The sequence below is a fragment of the Pongo abelii genome, chromosome 18 (assembly GCF_028885655.2).
Source record: "Pongo abelii isolate AG06213 chromosome 18, NHGRI_mPonAbe1-v2.0_pri, whole genome shotgun sequence".
Classification (NCBI taxonomy): domain Eukaryota; kingdom Metazoa; phylum Chordata; class Mammalia; order Primates; family Hominidae; genus Pongo; species Pongo abelii.
The window spans coordinates 87,407,923-87,432,115 of NC_072003.2; the positions used below are offsets into that span (position 1 = coordinate 87,407,923).

At 46.8% G+C, this 24,193-nt stretch overlaps 1 protein-coding gene across 31 annotated transcripts in view; it reads left to right on the forward strand.

Moving 5' to 3' along the window:
- Positions 1-24,193, forward strand: part of BANP (BTG3 associated nuclear protein) — a 125,354-nt gene that overhangs the window by 12,077 nt on the left and 89,084 nt on the right. For 16 of the 31 annotated variants that reach the window (XM_054534272.2, XM_063717795.1, XM_024233478.3 and 13 more), the window contains 3 exons: positions 11,746-11,884; positions 18,518-18,609; positions 21,510-21,709. In XM_054534272.2, the coding sequence (XP_054390247.1) occupies positions 11,815-11,884; positions 18,518-18,609; positions 21,510-21,709 (362 nt within the window). In that variant the 5' untranslated portion in view covers positions 11,746-11,814. Of the gene's footprint in view, positions 1-11,745; positions 11,907-18,517; positions 18,610-21,509; positions 21,710-24,193 lie in introns of those variants that run through there. The other 15 variants (XM_024233474.3, XM_054534269.2, XM_024233469.3 and 12 more) reach the window with 2 other exon arrangements.

Sequence of the window (24,193 nt, forward strand, 5' to 3'; positions counted from 1 at the left end):
GCCCCTTCAAGACATGTAAGGAGTATCTATGGCTGTGGAATGCATCTTTATAGACTGGCGGCTCTGCATGGATCTGATCACGGGTAGGTGCTGTGATTCACACCATGTCACAGCCCTGCTCTGGGAGGTGACACATCTGGGCTATATTGTTCCACTTCCTGTGGAAATAACTGCGTCCAAATCAGATGCAGCCTTAGGGCTTTTCTTAAGGGTTGATAGAAGAAACAGCTCTATGAAGAATGTCTGCCCTAAAAATACTGACGGGAAAAAACCTGTTACGTTGCAACACCCCTAATGATGCATGTGATGCGGCTTAGGTAGCGACGGAGAAGATCCTGGTGTTGAAGGAAGCCCTGGTGTTGAAGGAAGCCCTAGTGTTGAACACAGGAAGCCTGGCTTGACTTTTCTTGCTGCTGTTTTTCATGTGATACTGATAATCTATAGCAGTTTGTTTTTTAACTTTGACTGTTAAAGCCAAGTTTTCTGCCCAGTTACAGTGGGTTTCCTTTTAGTCCTCTTTTAATGGCTTTGTGGTTTTGTTTTATAGGTGTCCAATATTTTTGAAATAGTAATAGCAAAATTAAATACCTTTGCAGCTGTCCATTTCACCTGATGACCAGCTGCCGTTAGCCTTTGCTGACAGTGGATGGGCACTGTTCATCAGATGTGTCAGTCACCCTGATTCCACATTCATGAACTGAGTAGTTAGATTAGCAACTTAATTATAGCAGTCCTTATTGAAATCAGGACATGGGCACAACACACTTTGAAAACCTTAATCCATGGTTTTTAAATAGAATTTCTGACATTCATCATTGTGCATTGGGGAATGACGTCAGTGGTGTGTTCTCACTGGACTCGTCACGGACGTATTCACTGGGTGTGGTACGGGCCAGGCCCGGTGCCCGGCTGAGAGCATAGCCATGCCAGTTCCTGCCGTCGTGAAGCTCACCTTCTAGCGGGAGGCACTAAGCAAGAGAAACCTTTCAGATGGTAGTAAGTCAGACAGCAGAGCAGGAAAGGCTGCTGTGCAGGTCACTGTTGCCGAGGCGTCCAGGAAGCGTGCAGGGGTGGCCAGCTCCGTGGTAGGACCCTGAGCTGGGTGTATCCCTGAGGAGCACGGGGAGGCCCAAATGCAGGGGCCAAGTGAGCGTGGCGGGGAGGAGAGCCCGAGGGGCTGCAGAGGGCCCGTGAGATGGGAAACCCTCAGAGGGCTTAGAGCAGATGAGGGGCATAGCCTGGCACGTGTTTTTATGTGACGCCTTGAGCGCTCTTTATTGTGATCACAGCAGAGGTGCAGGTGACAGTGAGACAGCCGCATGTGAGCCAGGTCTGAGGGGCGGCCTGGGTCCAGGTTGGGAGTGCCAGGCTAGGAAGACGAGGCCGGATCAGGGCGAAGGAGAGGAGAACCCAGGAGGACTGAGGTTTTGGCCTGAGCATCTGGGAAGCAGGTGTTGCCTTAAATTGAGGTGGAAAGTGTGGGAGAAGCAGGTTGGTTTGGGGTGGGTGCCAGGAGCTCAGTTTGGACGTGTTAGAATTGAGACGATCCCTTAGGGGAGACGCCTAGTAGGTGGTGTGGCGTGAGGCCTGGAGTTCATGTGCGAGGTCTGAGCTGGCAGGGTGATATGCGCTATCGGCGTGGAGATGTATCTGAAGCCACAGACTGATGAGCCGCCGGGTCAGTGCTGACTGAGCAAAGGTTCCAGGGCCGTGCCCTGGGCGTGCATCCTCAAGTCAGGAAGTGGATGTGGGACCAGCAGAAAGACAGAGGAGTGGGGGCCAGGCAGGGAGGACGGCGTGGGGAGGAGCCAGAATGAGCCCCGTCAGGCCCTGTGGTGGGGAGAGTGGGGGCAGCATCTGGGCTGGAGCAGTTTTGGGGGAGTAACTGAGTGATAGCCCGACGGGTGGGATCTGGAGGGGATGTGAGCACTGAAAATGGAGACCGCAAGTACAGGCGGGGCTTCTGAGGAATTTTATCTGAAAGGGAACAGAGAAATGGGGCTGGGGCTGGAGGGGCAGGAGGGAGGGCAGCACCGTGGGGGAAGGGTGTGTGAGGGTGATGCTGAGGGACCAGGGAGGGGTGCTGACTGTGTGTGGGGCACATGCCCGAGGAGGCAGGAGTGGGCATTCTTGGGAAGTGAGAGGGAGGAGAGCAGGATCACCCACTGAGCCCGAGGCGCAGAGGGTCCAGGAGCAGGGGAGAGTTCGCAGGGCTGGACGGGGCTGGGCGGGACTGGGCGGGGCCCGCGGCATGAGGCGCACCTGAGGTTGATTGGGTGTGGATTCTCTCCCCATCCCTGCCTGGATGTGTGGGTCCCCATGCCTTGGTGGCTGAGAAGTGGATTTAAGGCCAGGTTAAAGATGGTTCTGTAAAGTTTATCAAGATTTGATGTAGTTGGCCTTGCCTGTAGACACATCACTTGGTTTTAGAAACAGTTTCACAGGTAATAAATAAGTAAGGCCTATGGAATAAGGCCTATGGAATAAGGCCTATGGAAAGCTAGCAGTCAAGGAGGGCGGAGTGGACAGGAGAGTGGGGCTCGTGCAGTTGGAGCGTCCCTACTCTAGGTAGCCTGAGGTTTGCTGTTTGTCATCCCCGACTGTCTTGTATGTGTTGGCACACATGGACAGATGACCACACGTGGACACCGTGTTTAGGAAGCAGAATTGGGATCATATCGTCTGCACCACTGTGCAACTTTCCATTTGTATGCCTTCCTTTTGCTATCCTATTCTGGAGATCTTCCCATTTTGGTTCATGTGATTAAATCAGTGTCATCCATGTGAATGGCTTTGTGGTGTCTGGATGGGCATGGATTCTTCACCACTGCTGTTCTACTGTACATTCAGGGTGTTACCCCGGGCTGTAGGCCCTGCTTTCCCATATGCGCCCTGAGCCCTGCATCTCTTGGTGGCCTTGGTAGGGTTCTGAATAGTCGTCACAGTAAGAGGCTTGCTTGAGCATTAGTCTCAGTCCAGCTGTTTTATTGTATTAAGACTGGACTATCCCCAGGACTTCTGAGAAATGGCAAATTTAATTTGCCAAAATAGCAACCACAGGCATTGCTGTGTTCCAGTTTTCTTGGGCTTGTTGCCCTAGTTTTTTCTATTGAAATCTTTACTGTTAGCAGAATTTCAAATGACTCTTGATCCTGGCAACAGAGGCATTTTGAGTAAACAACTCGAATAACGTGTGGTGTCCTCTTTTGGAAGAGGTTAGGATTCAGGATTTTATGGTGAGTTCAGAGCATTTTCTGAAGCCACTTGCAGAGCTTTTAGAAACTAGGAAAAAGCTTGAATTGGGCATTTAAAACTATTTCCACTAGCCCCTTAAGAGAGGCAGGAATTTAACCTGGACTCTGGACCCAGGGCCGTTTGTGGAAGGGCCTCAGGGCATATCCTTGGGTTTAGTCTGGCTGCACGTGGTGGGTTCCCGAATACCCTGTTTTGAACCTGTTTTGAACCAGGTGGTTGGTTATTTTCCTTTGCTTTGAGGAAGTCTGAGGCAGGCAGCCTGGGCCGGTGTGGCTTTGCTCCTCCGCGCCAGCTCCTTCTGCCTCCTTCTGCCCCTGGCACCAGCGGGAGGAGGAGCACGGAAGAAGGGACAAGGCCAGAGGCCAGGGCCCCTGAAGGAGGTTTCCCAGGGGGCTGCTGTGGGACAGGCTGGGAAGGGAAGTCTGTGTCTGATGCCCCACACCCGTAGATGTCATGGGCTCTTCTGTGAGCTCTGGGGAGAGCAGGTACTGGCACAGGCAGCCAGGACTCTCTGGGATTAGGGGAGCCTCAGAAACTTTGCAAAGTTTTGTCTGTCTGTACTTTTTCCTGGAAAAGGTGTTTTTTGTTTTTTGTTTTTTTTTTTTTTTTGTATTTTTAGTAGAGATGGGGTTTCACCATGTTAGCCAGGCTGCTCTCCAACTCTGACCTCAGGTGATCCACCCACCTCCTCCTCCCAAAGTGCTGGGATTACAGATGTGAGCCACCACACCCGGCCAGCAATAATAATTTAATTGTACATTTTATTTTATTTTATTGTTTTTTGGTTTTTGTTTTGTTTTTTTGAGATGGATCTCGCTCTGTCACTGAGGCTGGAGTGTAGTGGCCTCGGCTCACTGCAACCTCTATCTGCAACCTCATCTGCAACCTTGGCTCACTATCTCGGCTCACTGCAACCTCTGCCTCCTGGGTGCAAGTGATTCTACTGCCTTGGCCTCCCGAGTAGCTGGGATTACAGGCATGCCCCACCACACCCAGTTAATTTTTTTTTTGAGATGGAGTCTCACTCTGTCGCCCAGGCTGGAGTGCAGTGGCGCAATCTTGGCTCACTGCAACCTCTGCCTCCTGGGTTCAAGTGATTCTCCTGCCTCAGCCTCCCGAGTAGCTGGGAATACAGGCGTGCGCCACCATGCCCTGCTAATTTTTGTATTTTTAGTAGAGACGGGGTTTCACCATGTTGATTAGGCTGGTCTCGAACTCTTGACCTCATGATCTGCCCGCCTTGGCCCCCCGAAGTGCTGGGATTATAGGTGTGAGCACCGTGCCTGGCCGTTTTTTGGTATTTTTAGTAAGACAGGTTCACCATGTTGGTCAGGCTGGTCTCGAACTCCTGACCTCAGGTGATCCACCCGCCTTGGCCTCCCAAAGTGCTGGGATTACAGGCGTGAGCCACCATGCCTGGCCAGAAAAGATTCTACAGTTTTTTTGCCTTTTTTTTTTTTTTTTAAAGGTTCTGAAAGCAATCTGTGACCCCAAAATGTTTTAAATGCACCAATGCCAAGGTTGGCTGGGTGGCTTTTGACTGAGAACTACTGGTTTCATTAGGAAATTTAGTTGGCTGGGTGCAGTGGCTCACCCCTATAATCCCAGCACTTTGGGAGGCCGAGGTGGGTGGATCACCTGAGGCCCGGAGTTCGAGACCAGCCTGACCCAACGTGGTGAAACCCCATCTCTACTAAAAATACAAAATTAGCCGGGCATGGTGGCGTGCACCTGTAGTCTCAGCTACTCAGGAGACTGAGGCAGGAGAATCACTTGAACCCAGGAGGCGGAGGTTGCGGTGAGCTGAGATCGTGCCATTGCACTCCAGCCTGGGCAACAAGAGTGAAACTCCGTCTCAAAAAAAAAAAAAAGTTCAGTTTATCCCTTTAATAATCTTTGCTTCTGGTTCTTAATCTGGAAAAAAGAAGGCTGTATTGATGACATGTAGCTTTGATCTTCAAGCTGACTACCCAGGACTCTGAGCTGGAAGATCCTTTTCAGAGGATGCAGTTTTAGCGTCACCATGTAAGTTTCATGCTAGTTGCGCCTGACAGGGCCCCTCAGTCAGGCCATGTGGCTTCTGCTTCCCTGGAGCAGCTCTGAAGGCTGGGCAAGGTCCCAGTGTTGATCCTAGCACCAGTGTTTGAAGAACATGAGCGTGCGTAGGTGGAGTTGGAATGGACCCTCCCCCCGCAGCTTAGATCTGCATGTTTTCCTGTCTGATCATTTTTTAAAAGTATACTTTTTCTTTTTGAAAAAAATGATAAATGCACAAGATAAAAATGGAAATATTATTAGAGGATGAAAAGTGAAAAATAATTTCCTTTTCCCCCATGCCCCAGGCTGTTGTAGGTCTTGTATATCTTAACCCGGAAATATTCTGTGCATATCTAACATACTTCTTACAAATAAAGCATGTCGTCTGCACTGCCCTTGTCCACACTGCCCTGCCCCGTTGATATTCACGGGATCCTGCACCTTGGGAGCCGCTTTTCAGGGGCTCTTGTTGACTCCTGAAGCTGCGTGGTATATTCATTCTTAGCTATGCAATGCTGACATCCATTCTTTTGCTGCTAAAAACAATGCCTTACGTTGGTATTTTTCTTTTTGTATGTAGGTCTTTGCACACATATGTGAATGTCTGTGCTGGCTGAATGCTGCGTGGGGCATGGCCAGGTTAAGGGCTGTGGCCATTTAGCATTTTGATAGTTATTGCCCTTCAAAGAGGTTGTACCCATTTACACCCCCCAGCAAAAGTACAACAGCCATGTTTTCTGGTATCTTCTGGCGAAGTGTGGCATATTTTGTGATTTTTGCCAATCTGATTGGTGAAAAATGGTGTCTTGTTTAAATTTTTTTTTTTTAATTACACATCGAGATTGACTTTTTTTTTTTTTTTTTTGAGACGGGTGCAATGGTGTGATCTCAGCTCACTACAACCTCTGCCTCCCCAGTTCAAGCGATCGTCCTGCTTCAGCCTCCTCAGTAGCTGGGATTACAGGCACGCGCCGCCATGCCCGTCTAATTTTTTGTATCTTTAGTAGAGATGGGCTTTCACCATGTTGGCTAGGCTGGTCTCGAACTCCTGACCTCTTGATCCACCCACCTTGGCCTCCCAAAGCGCTGGATTACAGGCGTGAGCCACCACGCCCGGCCTATCTTTACATAATTTGTTTTTCTGTGAATTCATTTTCATTTCCTTATGCTCATTTTTGATTAGGTTGATTGGTCTTTTTTTTTTTTGACAGAGTCTTGCTCTGTTGCCCAGGCTGGAGTGCAGTGGCGCAATCTCAGCTCACTGCAACCTCCGCCTCCCGGATTTAAGCGATTCTCCTTTCTCAGCCTCCTTAGTAGCTGGGATTACAGGCATGTGCCACCATACCCTGCTAATTTTTGTATTTTTAGTAGAGATGGGGTTTCGCCGTGTTGGCCAGGCTGACCTCAGGTGATCCACCCGCCTTGGCCTTCCCAAGTGCTGGGATGACAGATGTGAGCTACCACGCTTGGCCGAGTTTCCTAGTCTTGATTTTGATTTTCCTATTTGCATTTCTGTGGTGTAGTTTAGCATGTTCTTCTGACCTCTGTATATCCTGTCGCTTAGGAAATGTTAGGATTCTGGAAGCTTAATTAGATTCAGCATTTTTGTTTGTTCTGTAGGGGAGCCTCCCACATGGTGTTGAATTCTTCATTAATGAGGCAGATAGTGTATGTTTTTCTTTTTCTGATGGTAACAGCCACCTCTGTTACCTAGATTCTTAATTCATCAGGGATTGCAAAACGATGACTGTTCTTTTGTTAGAATACTTTTATGCAGAGAAACATTCTATTGCTTATGATTTGGTTTTTCAGTGATATGATTTGTATAGAAAGGCAGAATAAATTCTTGATTTTTTTCTTTTTATTACCATTAAACAAATTAAAGGCTTAATAATATTATGAACTCATGAATTTAAAAATATTTCCCTTTCAACCTAGTGAAGTTGTTACCGTTGTTGATAGTCTGCTTTTCCTTGTTCACAAGGGCATCAGGGATGGCAGAATTGCACACAAGGCAAGGCGTTCTCAGACAGAACTCTACCGGCCGGGCACGGTGGCTCATGCCTGTCATCCCGGCACTTTGGGAGGCTGAGGTGGGTGAATCACCTGAGGTCGGGAGTTCGAGACCAGCCTGGCCACAGAGTGAAACCCCGTCTCTACTAAAATACAAAAAGTAGCCAGGTGTGCTGGTGGGCACCTATAATCACAGCTACTCGGGAGGCTGAGGCTGGAGAATCGCTTGAACCCGGGAGGCAGAGGTTTCAGTGAGCCGAGATCCTGCCATTGCAGTCCAGCCTGGGCAAGAGTGAGACTGCATCTCAAAAAAAAAAAAAACAAAACAAAACTCTACCATTTCTTCTGGAACTCTACCATTTCTTCTGGCCACTGAATGAACATTGTAACATTTGCTTTTGTTAGTTTTTGAAAATTGCTCAGAAAGAACTCTACCACTCCTTATGGCCACTGAACATTGTTAACATTGTAACAGTGGTTTTTGTTTTTGAAAGTTGTTACATTTGTTTTTTATATGTATTCCCAATTCCTCCCAGTTTCAAGCAGTACATTGTGTCTGCGTTTAGCACATAGCCTTGCATGCTGCTCCTTCATCTCCTCTGTCTCAGTCCTGCGTGGAGATAGGGTGCTCCGCTAGCCGCTCTTCCCGATGCTTCTCCAGTGGTTTGGTTTTCTGAAGCTTGTTGCCAGTGCCTTCAGGAGGGGATTTTTGGGAATACTGTTCTCTGAGGACTGGATGCTGCTTTATACTTGAAAGTAATTTTGTCTGGATATAAAATTCTTGGCTCACATTTTTTTCCTTGTGTGTCTTAAATACGTTAATCCTTTTTTTTTTTCTGTTGGAGTTTGATAGTCTAATTTTCTTTACGTTATAAGTCATCTAGTGTTTTGCTTGGATGGCTAAAAAATTTTTCTTTAAATAGTGTTTTTATTGGGCTGTATCTGGGTGTTGTGTCTTGGTGTTGTGTCTTGGTGTTGTGTCTTGGTGTTGGTGGTTTTGTTTTTGTTTTTTTCCCCTAGGTTGTAGTGTATCCTTTTAATGAGTAGTTTCAAGCACCCTCCCTCCTGTTTTCTGGAGAGCTTTCTTGAATTACAGTTTTTAGTATTCCATTTCATTGCTTTAGTTTTCCTTTTTTCGAGACAGGGTCTTGTTCTGTTGTCCAGGGTGGAGTGTAGTGGTGCGATCACAGCTCGCCACAGCCTTGCCCTCCCAGACTCAAGTGATTTTCCCGCCGTAGCCTCCTGAGTAGCAGGGACCACAGGCACGTGCCACTGTACCCAGTTAATTTAAAAAATATTTTATAGAGTCAGGGTCTCGGTACATGCCCAGGCTGCTCTTGAACTACCAACCTCAAATGATCCGCCTGCCTTAGCCTCCCAAAGTATCGGGATTACAGGCGTGAGCCACCGTGCCTGGCCAGTTTTCATCTTTAGCATCTCCTATTATACATATGTTGGGTCTTCTTTTCCTGTCTTATGTGCTACTTTTTCTTGAGCTTTTTTCATCTCTTTCATTTCTTTTTTATTCTTGAAAATTTTGTCGTTTTGTTTTTCTTAAGGCACCATTGTGTTTATTCGTTTTGTTTTTCTTAAGGCACCATTGTGTTTATTCGTTTTGTTTTTCTTAAGGCACCATTGTGTTTATTTGTTCTAAGGTTCTTCTAGTTTAGTGTTCATTTCTGAAGTTATTTTTTCTTTTGTTTCTAATATATTCTGAGTTCTAGCACCTTGTTTCTGAGTTTTTCTAATGCTGGTTTCTGGTTAATGGTATGTTACGTGTTTAATGTATTTCAGTTTGTTTTGAATTATCAGGATATAGTTTTTTTTTCTTTTTAGTTTTCATCTTTTTGGGGGACAAGTTTCTAGAATGTTTTCATTGTCTGCAGTGGTGTTATTTTGCTTCTTATTCTTTTAAGAAATACATTGTTTTTGCATGATATTTGGCCTCAGTACTTTCTGTTGCTCATTTTTATGTGACTTTTGCTTTTCTGAATGCTCAGAAGGGAGGCTTGGTTTAGAATCGTTTCTCTAATTTCAGTGTTTTGGGTTCTTTCCTGTGTTGTTTTTAGGAAGTTTAAAAAATGCAGCAGCTTCTTTTCTCAGCTCTCTAGGCTCTGTTCTCCCCTCCCACCTTTAATTAGCTTTCATGTTCCTTAGTCTCTAGTTTCCATGCCCTGCACATTTTGTGTTCAATTCCAGGCCGTTTCTTTTCAATGTATTTGGCCTAAAAGGGAGCTTTGGATAATGCGTTTTGAGAGGGCTTGGGGTCCAGAACACTCTGGCCTCTGGGTCAGCCCTGCAGGCCCCTGTGTGGGTCTCCTGGTGGATCTGGCAGCTGCTGCTCTCAGCCCGGCTCCTGCTTCCCTCTGCTTCCTTCATCCTATGTCCGTGAGCCATGCTGACCTTGTGGCTTCCAGTGTCCCCATCTGCTTGTGTTTGGGGTTCTTGAAGAATATCCTGTCACCTCGTTCTGTTGTCGGTGTTGACTTGGATTTTGGTTTTGCTATCCTTGGAGCTCTGTGTGTCTGCACGGGAGGATTTAGGGAGATTAAACATCGGTCTCATTCCGTCTTTCCCAGCTGGACTTTTTAGAGGTTCACCGTTGGTCCCTCTGAGGCTTTGTGTCTCTCCCTCCAGTTATTTGTCATCAGCTCTTTTTTTTTGTTAAGGACAGTTAATTGATGTTTCCTCAGTTCATCTAATCTTGTGTAAAGTTATAATGTGGGAATAAAAACACCTTTGCTATTTTATTGATCGTATATTTGATCACACATTTATGAAAAATATTGCCTTTATTCTATAAAGGAAGATTTAAGACAGCACTTGGCTCCTTCTTCCACAAATTGTTATCCCCAAGAAATTCTAGAGCTGAGGCCAGGCACGGTGGCTCACGCCTATAATCCCAGCACCTTGGGAGGCTGAGGCAGGTGGATCACCTGAGGTCAGGAGTTCAAGACCAACCCAACCAACATGGAGAAACCCCGTCTTTACTAAAAATACAAAATTAGCTGGGTGTGGTGGCGCATACCTGTAATTCCAGCTACTCAGGAGGCTGAGGCAGGAAAATCGCTTGAACTCAGGAGGTGGAGGTTGAGGTAAGCCGAGATTGCGCCATTGCATTCCAGCCTGGGCAACAAGAGCAAAACTCCATCTCAAAAAAAAAGAAAAAGAAAAAAATTCTAGAGCTGTTGCCATTTAAGCTGTAAAATTTAAATCTAGACAAAGGAGAGGAGGAACTGCATTATTTATTGGATTTAAGGACATGTGTGAGGCCTGCTTATGTAATTTCATTCCTTTTGGGACTTATCCATGAACAGAAGTTGTGAACAGACTCAAGAGTTGAAACCATGTGACCTGAAAACCTTACTTTTCCTTCTGCGACGGGGGTTGTGGTTAGGCACAGTGAACGGACTCTTCCTGATGAGAAGAGCTGTGCTGTACAGAGCTGGGCACAGCGTTTCTGCCCTCAGGAGTGTGTAGTGTGGTTCAGGGAAGACAGTTCACTTTATACCATTTATGTGTCAATAATTAAAATATAAAGTGTAATCTGATAAAAAATATTATGGTCACATTCATTCCTCATTTCTGTGACATCCTATTGTGCAGTACTGTATTTGGATCTGTGTGTTCATAGACCATAGTTTGAATGATGCAGCTTTACTTTTACTTTGGAAAATAAGTTCTCTTGAGGCCTAATCAGAGTGTCACAGGAGCTGGAGGAAAGCCCCTGACTGTGTTTCAGACACTGTGCGAGGCTCGGGGACAGCCTCGCCCTGGACAGCACAGTTGTGGACAGGACAGATGGTTCCTCCTTGGTCATGGTGGCAGGATGCTGCTCGGGTTCAGGACAGAACCTGAGAGCAGAAAGAAAGCAGAACAGAGGTGCTGCCACTCCGCCAGGCCTGTGGGGTAGCAGAAACGGAGTATGGGTTGTAGTCTAGATGGAAGCATGCAGCTGGGAGAGATTTAGGAGGAGAGATGGCGTATCACCATGGAGACCAGTGGTGTGGGTGGGAAGGGATGCTGCTTTCTGGGGTGTGGTGAGTGCAGCAGGGCTGAGTCCCCTCGGGAGCTGGAAGTGACACGGCGTTTGCTGTAGGCAGTCAGGCCCCACTGGAGACTGGGGCTGAGGGAGAGGACGTTTCCAAGCCAGTGTTGAGAGGGTGGCTTTGGAAGGGCATGAGGAATGCAGTGGAAACAGAGAGGCCCTGGGTGGCTCGTCCAGTGGTTAAGGAAAGAGGCAGCGGGTGGCATTTTCAACTATTTGTTAATTTTCAAAGAAACTAACCTTTTGGTGGTTTGAGGCAAGAAGAACCCTGCATGTAAAACTCCACAGACATTCACTGCCTCTTGCACACATATGCACGGCTCGTGGTTTTCCTAATTTCACGTGTAGCGATGGTTAATGTCCTCTCCTCCTCCTTTGCTTGTGTTTGGTAGGTGACCAAAAGCCAGCCCTGCTGTGAGTTGGACTCTTACGTGTTGACCGGCCACTCTCCTGTGCTCTGGATGATGTCGGAACACGACCTGGCGGATGTGGTTCAGATTGCAGTGGAAGACCTGAGCCCTGACCACCCAGGTACAGAGCTGTGGGACAGTAGGTGAAATATTATTCTCTTTATTCTTTAAAAACCAAAAGCTGCTGCAGTTATTTTCTTTTCTTTAAGCAGAAGAAAAAGTAACGCATGCTGCGTATGAAAAGTTTGAATCCTAGAGATGTGAACACTGTCGGCCCCTCCCTTCCCTCGCCCCTGCAGCCTCAGCCCCACGTCCCTTCTGTAGGGGGCCCCTGTGACACTTTGTCTCAAGGGCCGTCCCTGCTCCCACTCCTCGGGGGCATGCGTGTGTTCTACACTCTCTCCCCTGCTGTGCCCCTGTGTGCGGCGTCTTGGAACCTTACCATGTTGTGTGTGAAATCCCCTGTGTGCAGCATCATGGAACCTTACCATGTTGTATGTGTAATCCCATGTGTGCAGCGTCATGGAACCTTACCGTGTTGTGTGTGTAATCCCCTGGGTGCAGCGTCATGGAACCTTACCGTGTTGTGTGTGTAATCCCCTGGGTGCAGCGTCATGGAACCTTACCGTGTTGTGTGTGTAATCCCCTGGGTGCAGCGTCATGGAACCTTACCGTGTTGTGTGTGTAATCCCCTGGGTGCAGCGTCATGGAACCTTACCGTGTTGTGTGTGTATTCCCCTGGGTGCAGCGTCATGGAACCTTACCGTGTTGTGTGTGTAATCCCCTGGGTGCAGCGTCATGGAACCTTACCGTGTTGTGTGTGTAATCCCCTGGGTGCAGCGTCATGGAACCTTACCGTGTTGTGTGTGTAATCCCCTGGGTGCAGCGTCATGGAACCTTACCGTGTTGTGTGTGTAATCCCCTGGGTGCAGCGTCATGGAACCTTACCGTGTTGTGTGTGTAATCCCCTGGGTGCAGCGTCATGGAACCTTACCGTGTTGTGTGTGTATTCCCCTGGGTGCAGCGTCATGGAACCTTACCGTGTTGTGTGTGTAATCCCCTGGGTGCAGCGTCATGGAACCTTACCGTATTGTATGTGTAATCCCATGTGTGCGGCGTCATGGAACCTTACCGTGTTGTGTGTGTAATCCCGTGTGTGGCGTCATGGAACCTTACCATGTTGTGTGTGTAATCCCATGTGTGCAATGTCATGGAACCTTACCGTGTTGTATGTGTAATCCCATGTGTGCAGTGTCATGGAACCTTACCATGTTGTGTGTGTAATCCCATGTGTGCAGTGTCATGGAACCTTACCGTGTTGTATGTGTAATCCCATGTGTGCAGCGTCATGGAACCTTACCGTGTTGTGTGTGTAATCCCATGTGTGCAGCGTCATGGATCCTTACCATGTTGTGTGTGTAATCCCCTGTGTGCAGTGTCATGGAACCTTACCGTGTTGTGTGTGTAATCCCGTGTGTGGCGTTATGGAACCTTACCGTGTTGTGTGTGTAATCCCCTGTGTGCAGTGTCATGGAACCTTACCGTGTTGTGTGTGTAATCCCCTGTGTGCGGCGTTATGGAACCTTACCGTGTTGTGTGTGTAATCCCCTGTGTGTGGCGTTATGGAACCTTACCGTGTTGTGTGTGTAATCCCCTGTGTGCAGCGTCATGGAACCTTACCGTGTTGTGTGTGTAATCCCCTGTGTGTGGCGTTATGGAACCTTACCGTGTTGTGTGTGTAAGTCTGCTCTCTTAGCAGCTCCGCAGGATTCATTCACAGGTACCGCCTCCACAGTAGACTCTTCCCTTTCAGAGGGCTCCTGGCATAGTCTGTCTGATTTTTCCTTTATACACAACCCTATAGGGAAGATCCTTGCATATATATCTTGGCAAATAGATAAGTTCCTAGAAGTAGAATTGCTACATGTGTTTAAAATTTTGTTAAGACAGTGACAGGTTTTCTAGAAATGTTTTACTAATTCTTCCACCAACAGTGCTTGAAAACAAGTTTTTTCTACACCTTTGCTGAGGCTGCTAATTTTTAAAAATGATGTTAAAGGTACATGTCTACTTTGAAATCATAACTGTTTGTTTGTTTAAAGGAGACCCTTGAAAAATGAAACCCTAAATTTCAGGAACTTCATCTCTTCATATGTGAAAACACTTTGTCCACACTTACTGTTTTAAAAAGATTTCTTCTTTTTTTTTTTTTTGTAATAAAGTAGTATATGTTTTGTTGTTCTGTTAAGTTTGAAGTGACCAGCCCACCACAGTTAAGTCACTGAGTGTTTCGGTTGCCTGGTTATTCTTTCAGGAATGTTCACAATCGAAATGCTCACAATTTATTCCCCCAGAACAGAGAATTTTCAGAAATCTCCTAAGAAAGTCTGATGTCCGTTCATATGATCTATTTGCTTCGTTAGTCGAGAAAACTACCTTTGGAGACTAGTTGTAGTATGGAAGGGGAGGGCGGTAGAAATAGTTTTGGGGTGAGGTGAGCAGTCCCAGGGGAACACGAAGGCAGCGTTTCAGGAGTGCTGCTGATTAGTTTTCCACACCATCACTGCACATTATTTTACAAATCCCTGTTTCTAGTTTAGAAGGCAAATGACAGTTTCTTTAGAAAACATACACTGTAATCTTGTAAAATGAAATTGTTCCAGTTACATCATTTTCAGTGATTTCAGAACCATTAAAGTTCTGACAGCCTACTTCCCCAATAAATCTTTGTAGACTGTGGCCCAAGAAAGGCTTAGAGAAATAATTTTGAATCTTGATTTTGTTCCAACTCTGTTCCTTAAATGCCTGAGAACTATGATTTCTTGAGTATTTGTTAAAAGCCTACTGTTTCGGCCAGGAGTGGTGGCTCACGCCTGTAATCCCAGCACCTTGGGAGGCTGAGGCGGGCGGATCACGATGTCAGAAGATCGAGACCATCCTGGCTAACAGTGAAACCCGTCTCTACTAAAAATACAAAAAAATACAAAAAATTAGCTGGGCGTGGTGGTGGGCGCCTGTATGTAGTTCCAGCTACTCAGGGGGCTGAGGCAGGAGAATGGCGTGAACCTGGGAGGTGGAGGTTGCAGTGAGCCGAGATTGCGCCACCGCACTCTGTCCTGGGCGACAGAGCGAGACTCCGTCTCAAAAAACAAAACAAAACAAAACAAAAAAACCTGCTGTGCGCAGAGCTCTGAGGCCTGTCCCAGTACAAAGCCTGCAGTCTCTGACCCAGGAGAAGGTGCGCACAGCTGCAGGTACCTTGATGTGTCAAACACATTTGCATTCATACCGGGTTTAAAGTACTTTCCTCATCTCGAAAGTATGCATCTAATAAAAGTTTAACAGGATAGTCAAGAAGGTAGAAGAAATAAAAATTTTCCATAATTCTACTGGTTGTAGCAGCTTTTAAGTTGTTGATGTGTATGTCTTTCCAGTTTTTCCTTATTTTTATTTAAAAGAAAGACTTCTAGGATCATCTGACTTGGTGTGTACCGACCATGGCTTGTGCTTACTCTACCTGTCTGAATGCAAAAATTGTGACTTGCATCAGGCCTGTCATTGCAGTTGATTGATTGTGATATCTTTATTTATTTATTTAAGACAGAGTTTTGCTCTGTTGCCAGGCTGGAGTGCAGTGGCGTGATCTCGGCTCACTGCAACCTTTGTCTCCTGGATTCAAGTGAATCTCCTGCCTCAGCCTCCCAAGTAGCTGGGATTACAGGCGCCCGCCACCACGCCTGGCTAATTTTTGTATATTCAGTAGAGACGGGGGTTTCACCATGTTGGCCAGGCTGGTGTAGAACTCCTGACCTCAGGTGATCCACTCACCTTGGCCTCCGAAAGTGCTGGGATTATAGGCGTGAGCCACCGCACCCAGCCTGATTGTGATATCTTTAAAATGAACAAGGAGTTCTTTTGTCTAATTCTAAAAGTAATGCATACAAAATTATAAAAAGCAACACATACAAAAAGCAGCAAAGTACAAAGAAGAAAATAAATGTCACTTGCTGTCCCACTACCTGTGGAGTCATTACTGGAGTTACTGCATGCCTCTCTTCTGCTGTTATGACAAAACTAGCTCTGTGACCCCAGAGAAGTCCCGTAACCTTTCTGAACTTGTTTTCTTCTCAGCAAACTAAAAGATTAGAGTAATGAGTACGAGGGTCTGTGTCTGTTCTTCTAGGCCTTTTGTGATGACCAGTTTCCAATGAGAGTAAAGAGCCTTTGACTGAGGTCCTGAGAACCTTTGACTAACCACAGGCACTTGTAGGCATGGAGTTTTAAAAGTTCCATTAAGTGAGAATTCTTCTGCAAAGGCTTAGGTGGAGATGGTTGATGCGCTCCCTGCCTGTGAGGAGTCATGAGGCTGAAGGCAGAGCCGTGTGCTGTACTCAAGGGATCCCCCCACCTCAGCCCCTGAGTAGCTGGGACTATCCAGGTTAATAACTTTAACAGTAATAGCAGTGTGTGACCAGTGTGTCATAGGTGCTGATAATCAAAACAGTCTCAACCTTAACACACTAATAAGTGACAGAACCCCAACTCTCCCAGGCACAGCTGAGACCAGCTGCCCCCATCACACAGCAAGCGTCAGGTGATCGTCACGGCTTCCCACAGGATAAGCAACTCGTCCCCAGCTCAGGGCGGCCACAGTGTGGTCCCAACCTCCTTCCTTTTGTCTAAAACTGACTACAAAAACAATGTGAAAGATAACCTCAAAATCAAAGACCAAAATCGGCCGACAGTGGTCCTTGGCTTTGGATAATTTCCCACCAGGTAAATCAGGTTTGACAGCTTTTGCCTAGGACCTGTGAGAGGTTCCTGTTAGGACTGCGGGACGATTCAGCATCTTTAAGTTTTAGAGTTTTGAGATGAATCATCTAGTGTGTACAGGCTTAAAGGCATGGACACTCTTTTTTGTTTTCCTGTTAAGATCTTCTTTGGAATGTCAATCTATGTAACACGTCTGAGGGGAGTTGCTTTAGTGGAGGTGGAGGCAGGGACCAGAGAGGCCTGTGCACTTGGCTTTCCTCTAGAACCTGGAGAATCTGAATGCCAGCCAGGAGTTCTTCACCCACATCTGTGGGCAGCCTTGTGTGTAAGGTGCTGGGAGGGTGGTCTGCTGTGGGGTGGGTGCTGTGACCTTGTTGATGTCACAGTATAAACAGGTGTGAGTTGAGGCTCTTCCAGGGATGGCTTTCCGAACAAGGCGGCATTTGAGTGGGGCTGGACAGAAGGTGGTTAGATTTCCCTGGTGGAGGTGGCTGGAGGGTTGGTAGTGTGGGAATGGCCGGGGCACAGCACCAGCAGAGCAGGGCAGGTGTCATCTGGCCACAGTGAGGTCATCGTGCTTGGCTGTGGTGTGGGTCCTTGAAAGTAGGTGTGCCAAGGTGTGCATGTGCTGAAGGGCATTCCCAGCATTCAGATTTCTGATTTTTTTCTACCAGAAGTGTTACAGTAAGCATGCTTATATAATATCTATTCTTATATACTGGCATTCATTTTTGTAAATAGTCACACTGGTATTACTGTTAAAAACTTAAAGCTATTAACCTGGATAGTCCCAGCTACTAGGGCTGAGGTGGGCGGGGGGGGGGTCCCTTGAGTACAGGAGTTTGAGTCCAGCCTGGGTGACATAGCAAGAACTCATCTCTTAAAAAACAAAAACAAAAAACAAACAAAACGATTAATATTAACCCAGAGTCCATATTTGTTGCTCAGTGAAGAGGAAGGCTGCAGACAAACCTGTTGATGAGGTAGATGGTCTCGCACCTCCCACATGTATGCCGTTTGTTTATCTCAATGTGTGAGCATGTAGAGTAGAGTGCGGTAGGAGTGCACTAGACACTTCACACTGTCATTTCAGGCAAGGAAATGAGAAGAAAGAAACACTCATGGCACAATGTACAATCTTTAACAAGAACTGTTGACCTTAAACTTCTATCTATAACTGCAAATATGTAAATTTTTAAAAATTGACTAGGTCTAAGGAAAAGGACTAGAAGGGTCACAGACAGATAGAAATGTGATTTGCAGAGATGGGGCAATTGTGGCCAATTTTGGTCTTTGATTTTGAGGTTATCTTTGACATTGTTTTTGTAGTCAGTTTTAGACAAAAGGAAGGAGGTTGGGACCACACTGTGGCCGCCCTGAGCTGGGGCTGAGTTGCTTATCCTGTGGGAAGCCGTGACGATCACCTGATGCTTGCTGTGTGATGGGGGCAGCTGGTCTCAGCTGTGCCTGGGAGGGTGGGGGTTCTGTCACTTAGTGTGTTAGGTTGAGACTGTTTTGATTATCAGCACTTATGACAATGTGATATTCAGTGTTTTTTTTCCCCTTTTAGTTCTGGACCTGCAGATAGAGTGGCTTTGATTTTGGAATGAGGTGACTAACAGATAAAACTTTGAAGTTGAGAAGAAGTCATTATTATTGATTGGGTTTTATTGTGGGTTTTATCAAACCAAATAGGGCAGCCCCACAGAACATTGAGTCAGAAGTCAGAAGCTTGCAGGTTTGGAGTTAGGATTGACTCAGTGGCACATTAATTACCCAGTGTCTGGGCTTTTCTTGGGATTAAGGAGTTATCCTATTTTTCTGCCTGACTGGGAATAAGTTTAAAAAGGTAAAATATGAAATAGGTTCTGCTATTTTTCATTCAACCTTAAGGTGTCAGCACTGTTTACTATCTTAATGTTAAAATAATTCTGTAAAACTTTTCATGTTAAACATTTTTTTTCTCTGTCACTGATTTCAGTTGTTTTGGAGAATCATGTAGTGACAGATGAAGATGAACCTGCTTTGAAACGCCAGCGACTAGAAATCAATTGCCAGGATCCGTCTATAAAGGTAAAAATCTGACTCTGTTCTGTGATGTGTAGTGCACTGCAGTGTTCTGTGATGTGTAGTGCATTGCAGATTTCAAGGGCTGCTATAACAAATCACCATCAATGGGATGGCTTAAAAATGTAGCGTCTCAGCTGTGGAGGCCAGAGATCCAAAACCAAGATGCAGGCAGGGTCTCGCTCCCTCCAAAGGTTCTAGAAGGTGGATCCTTCCTGCCTCTTCCAGCTTCTAGTGACTCCGGGCCTGCCTCAGCTTGTGGGGCTCCTTCCAGCTCTGCCTTCCTCTTCATGTTGCTGCCGCCTCTGTGTGTCTGTGACTGTTTCCCCTTCTCTCCTCTAGTAAGGACCTGTCATTGGATTTAAGGCCCATCCTAATCCAGGTTGATCTTATTGACTAAATTACATCTACACAGACCTGAAGAGTTTCTAAATTACATCTGCGCAGTTTCCAAAGAGACCACATGGGCAGGTTCTGACAGTTAGGATATGGCTATATCACTTTAGGATGTGGCTATATCACTAGGCAGCCTGCTACAAAAGAGTGTGAGCCATTTTTTCTCTTGAAGAGCACGAAGAGTAAGAATTGTTTACCTTGAGATGTTGCTGAAGGAGGCATCTTCCCACACACCTGCAGGCCCATTTTGGATGGAAGGAAAATGAACTTTCTACCAGTGATGAATGACTTCTGTGTCTGCCATTTAAGTTACTTAGATTCTAAAGTTTACTAGATGGGGTTCTTGGGAACTGCTTATTCAGTTAATTATTTTTGGATCTTTGAATTTGCTTGGTTGGTTCCAGTGTATGCAGAGTCACAGAGGTAAATATCAGCACATGTGAGAAGGTTATGAGAGCAACACAAAACCAAAGTCACTTTTCATATAATTCCTCTACTTACACAGGGTGTCTATTTGGTAATATTTAATTTGTTTTGTTAACAAGGAGAAGCAGTGTAAATGTGTATGAAAAACTTACAAATAAATTCACTGTAAAATGCCTATTTCCAACGAATGGATAGGATGTGGCTCTGTTAGTAAACACTGCGTTATCATTCCCTAAATAAAACGCAGTTGTGATTTTGTCACAGAAGACACAACTATTACACATAGCACAGAAATAGATAAAGTGGCCCTGCCTTTGTCCTTGTCCCACTGTTGAGAAGAGGTTGGGCCCCAGGTTGAATGCAATTTGCATAGAGTCGTGTGCATGGCTTTAGGTTGTTTTATTGGTATATAAGAGTGATTTTCCCCAAAACCCCAGGCAGAATCATTTGTAATTCAGAATTAAAATAATATGGGTGTACTGTTTAAAGAATTTGAGAGCCAAACATTTGAAGTTCTCCGGTTGTTGAAAATAGCGGGGTTATCAGTGGCCATTCAGGGATTCAGCCACCTATTGTTGCTTTTCAAGACGATGCCCGTTTGTCATGCCATGGACCGTGCCTCCTTTGTAGATAAGCTGATTGAGTGTCATCACGTGGGCTTGGTCCACCCGACGCCGTGGCTCCTTCCCTGTCTCACACGCGCCTTCAACAGGGAGTAGTCAGTCAGGGAGGGTGAGTTTCAGTTGGTTTCTTTAGCACCTGTCTATATCAGCGCCCAGTGCTGAATCTTGCCAGGAGAGGTGGTGACCTGAGAAAAGGTGAGTTGTTGGGCAATGTGTGGATTTTCCCTCCTGCAGTGCTGTCCCTGCCACTGTGTACACCAGGTTTCCATGCCAGCTACATGATGTGTGACATCACTGTAATTTTGACATTCTGCAGATTCCCTTGAGATCAGAAAGGAGAGCGGGTGTAAGCAGTGTTGTAGGTCAGCTGCAGTTAGTGGGAAAGCCATTCCAGCTCCAATGTGGGCCGGCCTCCCGCTCCGCTGTGCTGCGAGCTCCACAGCCAGCCCTGCTGTCCCGAGCCTACCTCCCCCTTCCTTCTGATGTGTGCACTTTGGGCCCCACACTCTTTATTAGGTCATGGCAGGAAAGGAGAGAGAAAAGACAAAACACAAATTCTGTGCTATTTTCAGCTATTGATTCTTAAGGCAGGTGCCAGCCTTCCTGACTACTAAGCAGGGCTGGTGGGCGCTCCCCCAACCTGTCCCTCCCTAGACCCGAAGGAGTGTCCTTCTGTCTGCTGGTGAGACCTGGTGGAGGGTGTCTCTTTTGCACAGTGCAATTCCTGCATGATTAACACGTTTCCACGTGTGCTCACGGTGACTCCTGGCTGAGACGGCAGCTGGGGAAATGAAGTTCTTCCCTTTCTGGTTTGTGTGTTTCTCTGTTTCTTGGGTTTGGAGTCCAGCACGGCACTGCTCCCTGTGGTTACTTGGAGTTAGGAATCCGGAGGAGACTCAGCCGGAAAGGTCAGACATGGAGCCCGGCTTTGCCAACCACTAGGTGGCAAGCTTGCCGCTCAAGAGCCCCACGGGAGCCTCAGGACCAAATCCCAAGTCAGGGCCACAGGGGATCCAATCGCCTTTTCGGATTAGGCAGCAGGGTGTGAGGTGAATGTGCATGGCCTGTGGCTTTTATGCTGTTTTGATGTTAGGTGTAATCTGTTTTTATTGTTGAGAAGATTTGACTAGTTTTATGTGTAAATTTACTGATTAATAATAACATATTAAAGTACATACTTTTTAAAAATTAAATGGGCTTAACCAAGAATTGCAACTGCACATAGAAGTGAAACCATGACTAAATCATCACATTTGAAACAAGACATGTGACTCGTGTGTGAAATGTGAACTGGTTACTCACGTGTTTCTGGCTCGTAGCTCACGAGCTGGTTCCAGTGTGGGGATTGTTCTGTCTGAATAGATAGAGTGGAAATCAGGAAGTAGCTGTTTGGTGTTTCTTGGGGTTGTCTTCTTACAGTCCAGGAGACCCTTCCTAAAGCCGGTCTTTTTTCACTTCCAGTCATTCCTGTATTCCATCAACCAGACAATCTGCTTGCGGTTGGATAGCATTGAAGCCAAACTGCAAGCCCTGGAGGCTACTTGTAAATCTTTAGAAGAAAAGCTGGATCTGGTCACGAACAAGCAGCACAGCCCCATCCAGGTTCCCATGGTGGCCGGCTCCCCTCTCGGGGCAACCCAGACGTGCAACAAAGTGCGATGGTAAGAACAGACCAGGGTGCTGGGGCCTTCAGGTCACTTGGGGAGAAGCACGTCACCTCCTCGCCCAGGCCCGCAGCTTAGTGGCTCAGTTTGCTGGAGATGCGCGGTGTCTGCCTCAGCAGTCTCAGCAGTTTCTAACTCAAGCTGACTTTAGTTAGACCGAAACCGAACACATGCTATCCTGCCAGGATGACCTGAAGTCATCCTCATGTTTCCTTTCCACATAAAGCTGACCCATGCACCTTTTCTTTGGAACTAACCCACCAGATCTTAGAAGATGTACATGTGCTTGTTTCCTTTTTCCTACTCTACCTGGCTAGTCTTTAGATATGTTTTTCTTCGTATGTCATGTTTATACATTTCACGTGAATATATCAAACTTTTCATTCAAATCTGCAGGTTTTATTTTGCTTATTTTTAAAAAGTAGAGTCTAATGAGTGTAATCTTCGAAAGCTGTGTGGTAGTTTGCGAACTGTTTGAGTAGAGCCTTTATGATGTCTTAGAAAGTCTCGGACCTGCTTGGTGTCCACTCATCCAAGGCTTCCTGTCAGATATTCCAGCTGACAACTCGCGCTGAAGCGCAGGCTCTGGTGTCGCTAGCCTTCCCCACACCTGGCCAGAAAGAAGTCCTGCTTAAGGCAGTGGACACGGCATGGCTTTGTGCTTGATGAGGGGCCTTTTGACTGAGCGCTACTCACTTCAGTTTCCCTGGCCTGGCTGTAGCCTTCTGCCCAGTGTGTCTGGGAGGAGAGAGAATGGTGGGACGGCAGCGGGGGGGGGGGCCGGGAATGTGGACGCCGAGGAATGGGAGCTGCAGCAAGCCTGGAAGGACTGTTGTGACCTTGCTGCCCGTGTGTGCTGCGGGTGCCACCCTGCCCGTGTGTGCTGGTGGCTGGCGCTGGGTTAGGTGCTTTGTGGACCTCACCAGGGAGTGTGGGAAGTCTGGGGGCAGCTCCAGATGATGGCTGCTGTGCTGGCTGAAGCAGTGGTGCCTCTTTGAATTCTCAGGCGTGCCGGGGGTTTTGGAAACGCTACCCGGCCGTCTTCCGAGCTCCGCTGCCGGTGGTGGAGTTGGCATCTCAGTTCGCAGGCAGGAGCTGGGGATCGTTCACGTGTTACTCTGAGATGGGGCCTTCGCCCTGTACAAATGCTGTCACTCACGTGTTTCCCCTCATCAGGAGTTTGTTTACCGTGTCCTCTGTGCAGGGACGCTGTTGGGCTCCCAGGTCAGGTGTGCAAAGCTGTTGGACCCAATGCCTTTTTTTTTTGGGATAGTTTTTTGGGGTAATGTCCTCTTACCCTAAAATGCAGTTTTTAGAAAATATAATTTATGTCTCAAAAAAAAAAAAGAAAATGTAATTTATAACTTAGAGTTAATAGACTGCCTTAGCTATAGAGAATGGATATGGCAGTTTTGTGTGATAAGACAACACGTTTCAACATGCTGATGGCTGGCCGTGAAAAAGCCGGACGTCCCACCTGGTGTGTTGCGTCCTGGTGACTGGGGGGCGTTCCCTGCAGACGGACCCGGGTGTGACACTGGGAGTTCAGCCCCCAGCTGGTGATGGAATATTACAGAATGGTGAGCAGTTCCTAATGAACTTTCACATAAAGCAAAGTATAATTTTTTCTAGACTTATGTAATAGTTGAATTCATGGAAAATTCAAGTCATAGTAAGACCGTGCAAAAATGTTTTGTGTGTAAATGTTGAATAGAGTAAGATTCTGAGTTCAGAAAGTTAGAAGCATGTTTTCCACTCATGAAGTTGTGGTTCATTGTAAGTTTTGTGTGTGGAGAGTTTTTGTTGGGTGAGACTGTCTCGCTCATTGAAGGACGTCTCAACCTCCCTTACCTCTGCCTGCCAAATTCCAGTACTCTCTGAATCTTGACCACCAAAGATGTCCCACGGGATCTCAAAGCACCCCTGGGCACCTGCATTGAGAACCATTGTTCTAAGGAATTAAACACAAGGATGAACGAACCTCTCCTGCCCCCGGAGCCTTGCATGCTGGTGGACGGCTGCCCATCATGTGTCACTTGTCACTTGTCACGTTGTGCCAGTGCTGGGCAGGTCATTGTCACCACTTGGGAAAAGTATTGACAAAATTGGTCATTAGGTTCCACCACTGACAATGTGTGATGGGGAGAGAAGTTCCTCTGTGAAGAACTCCAAAGGCTTGAGTGTGGTTTCTGTCGTGGTTTGGCCTTGAGGGTGCCTTGCTTGGATTCCATCTGCACAGGGCGGAGCTTGGGCCTCTGGCTGTCACAGTTGCCCTGACAGACACTGAGGTGACCTTGGCCAAGTCATGCATTCATTTCCGTCTGAGTTTCTAGTTTAAGATAAGAGGAAGAGGACCTGGAGCTCCTCTGGAGCTGCTTCGGCCCAGGGTCCTCCTCCAGCTTTCTGAGGGTAACAGTGTCTGTGCGCACGAAAACATGTGATGTTAGTCACAGACCTGCTGTGGCAGGAATCCCCCATGCT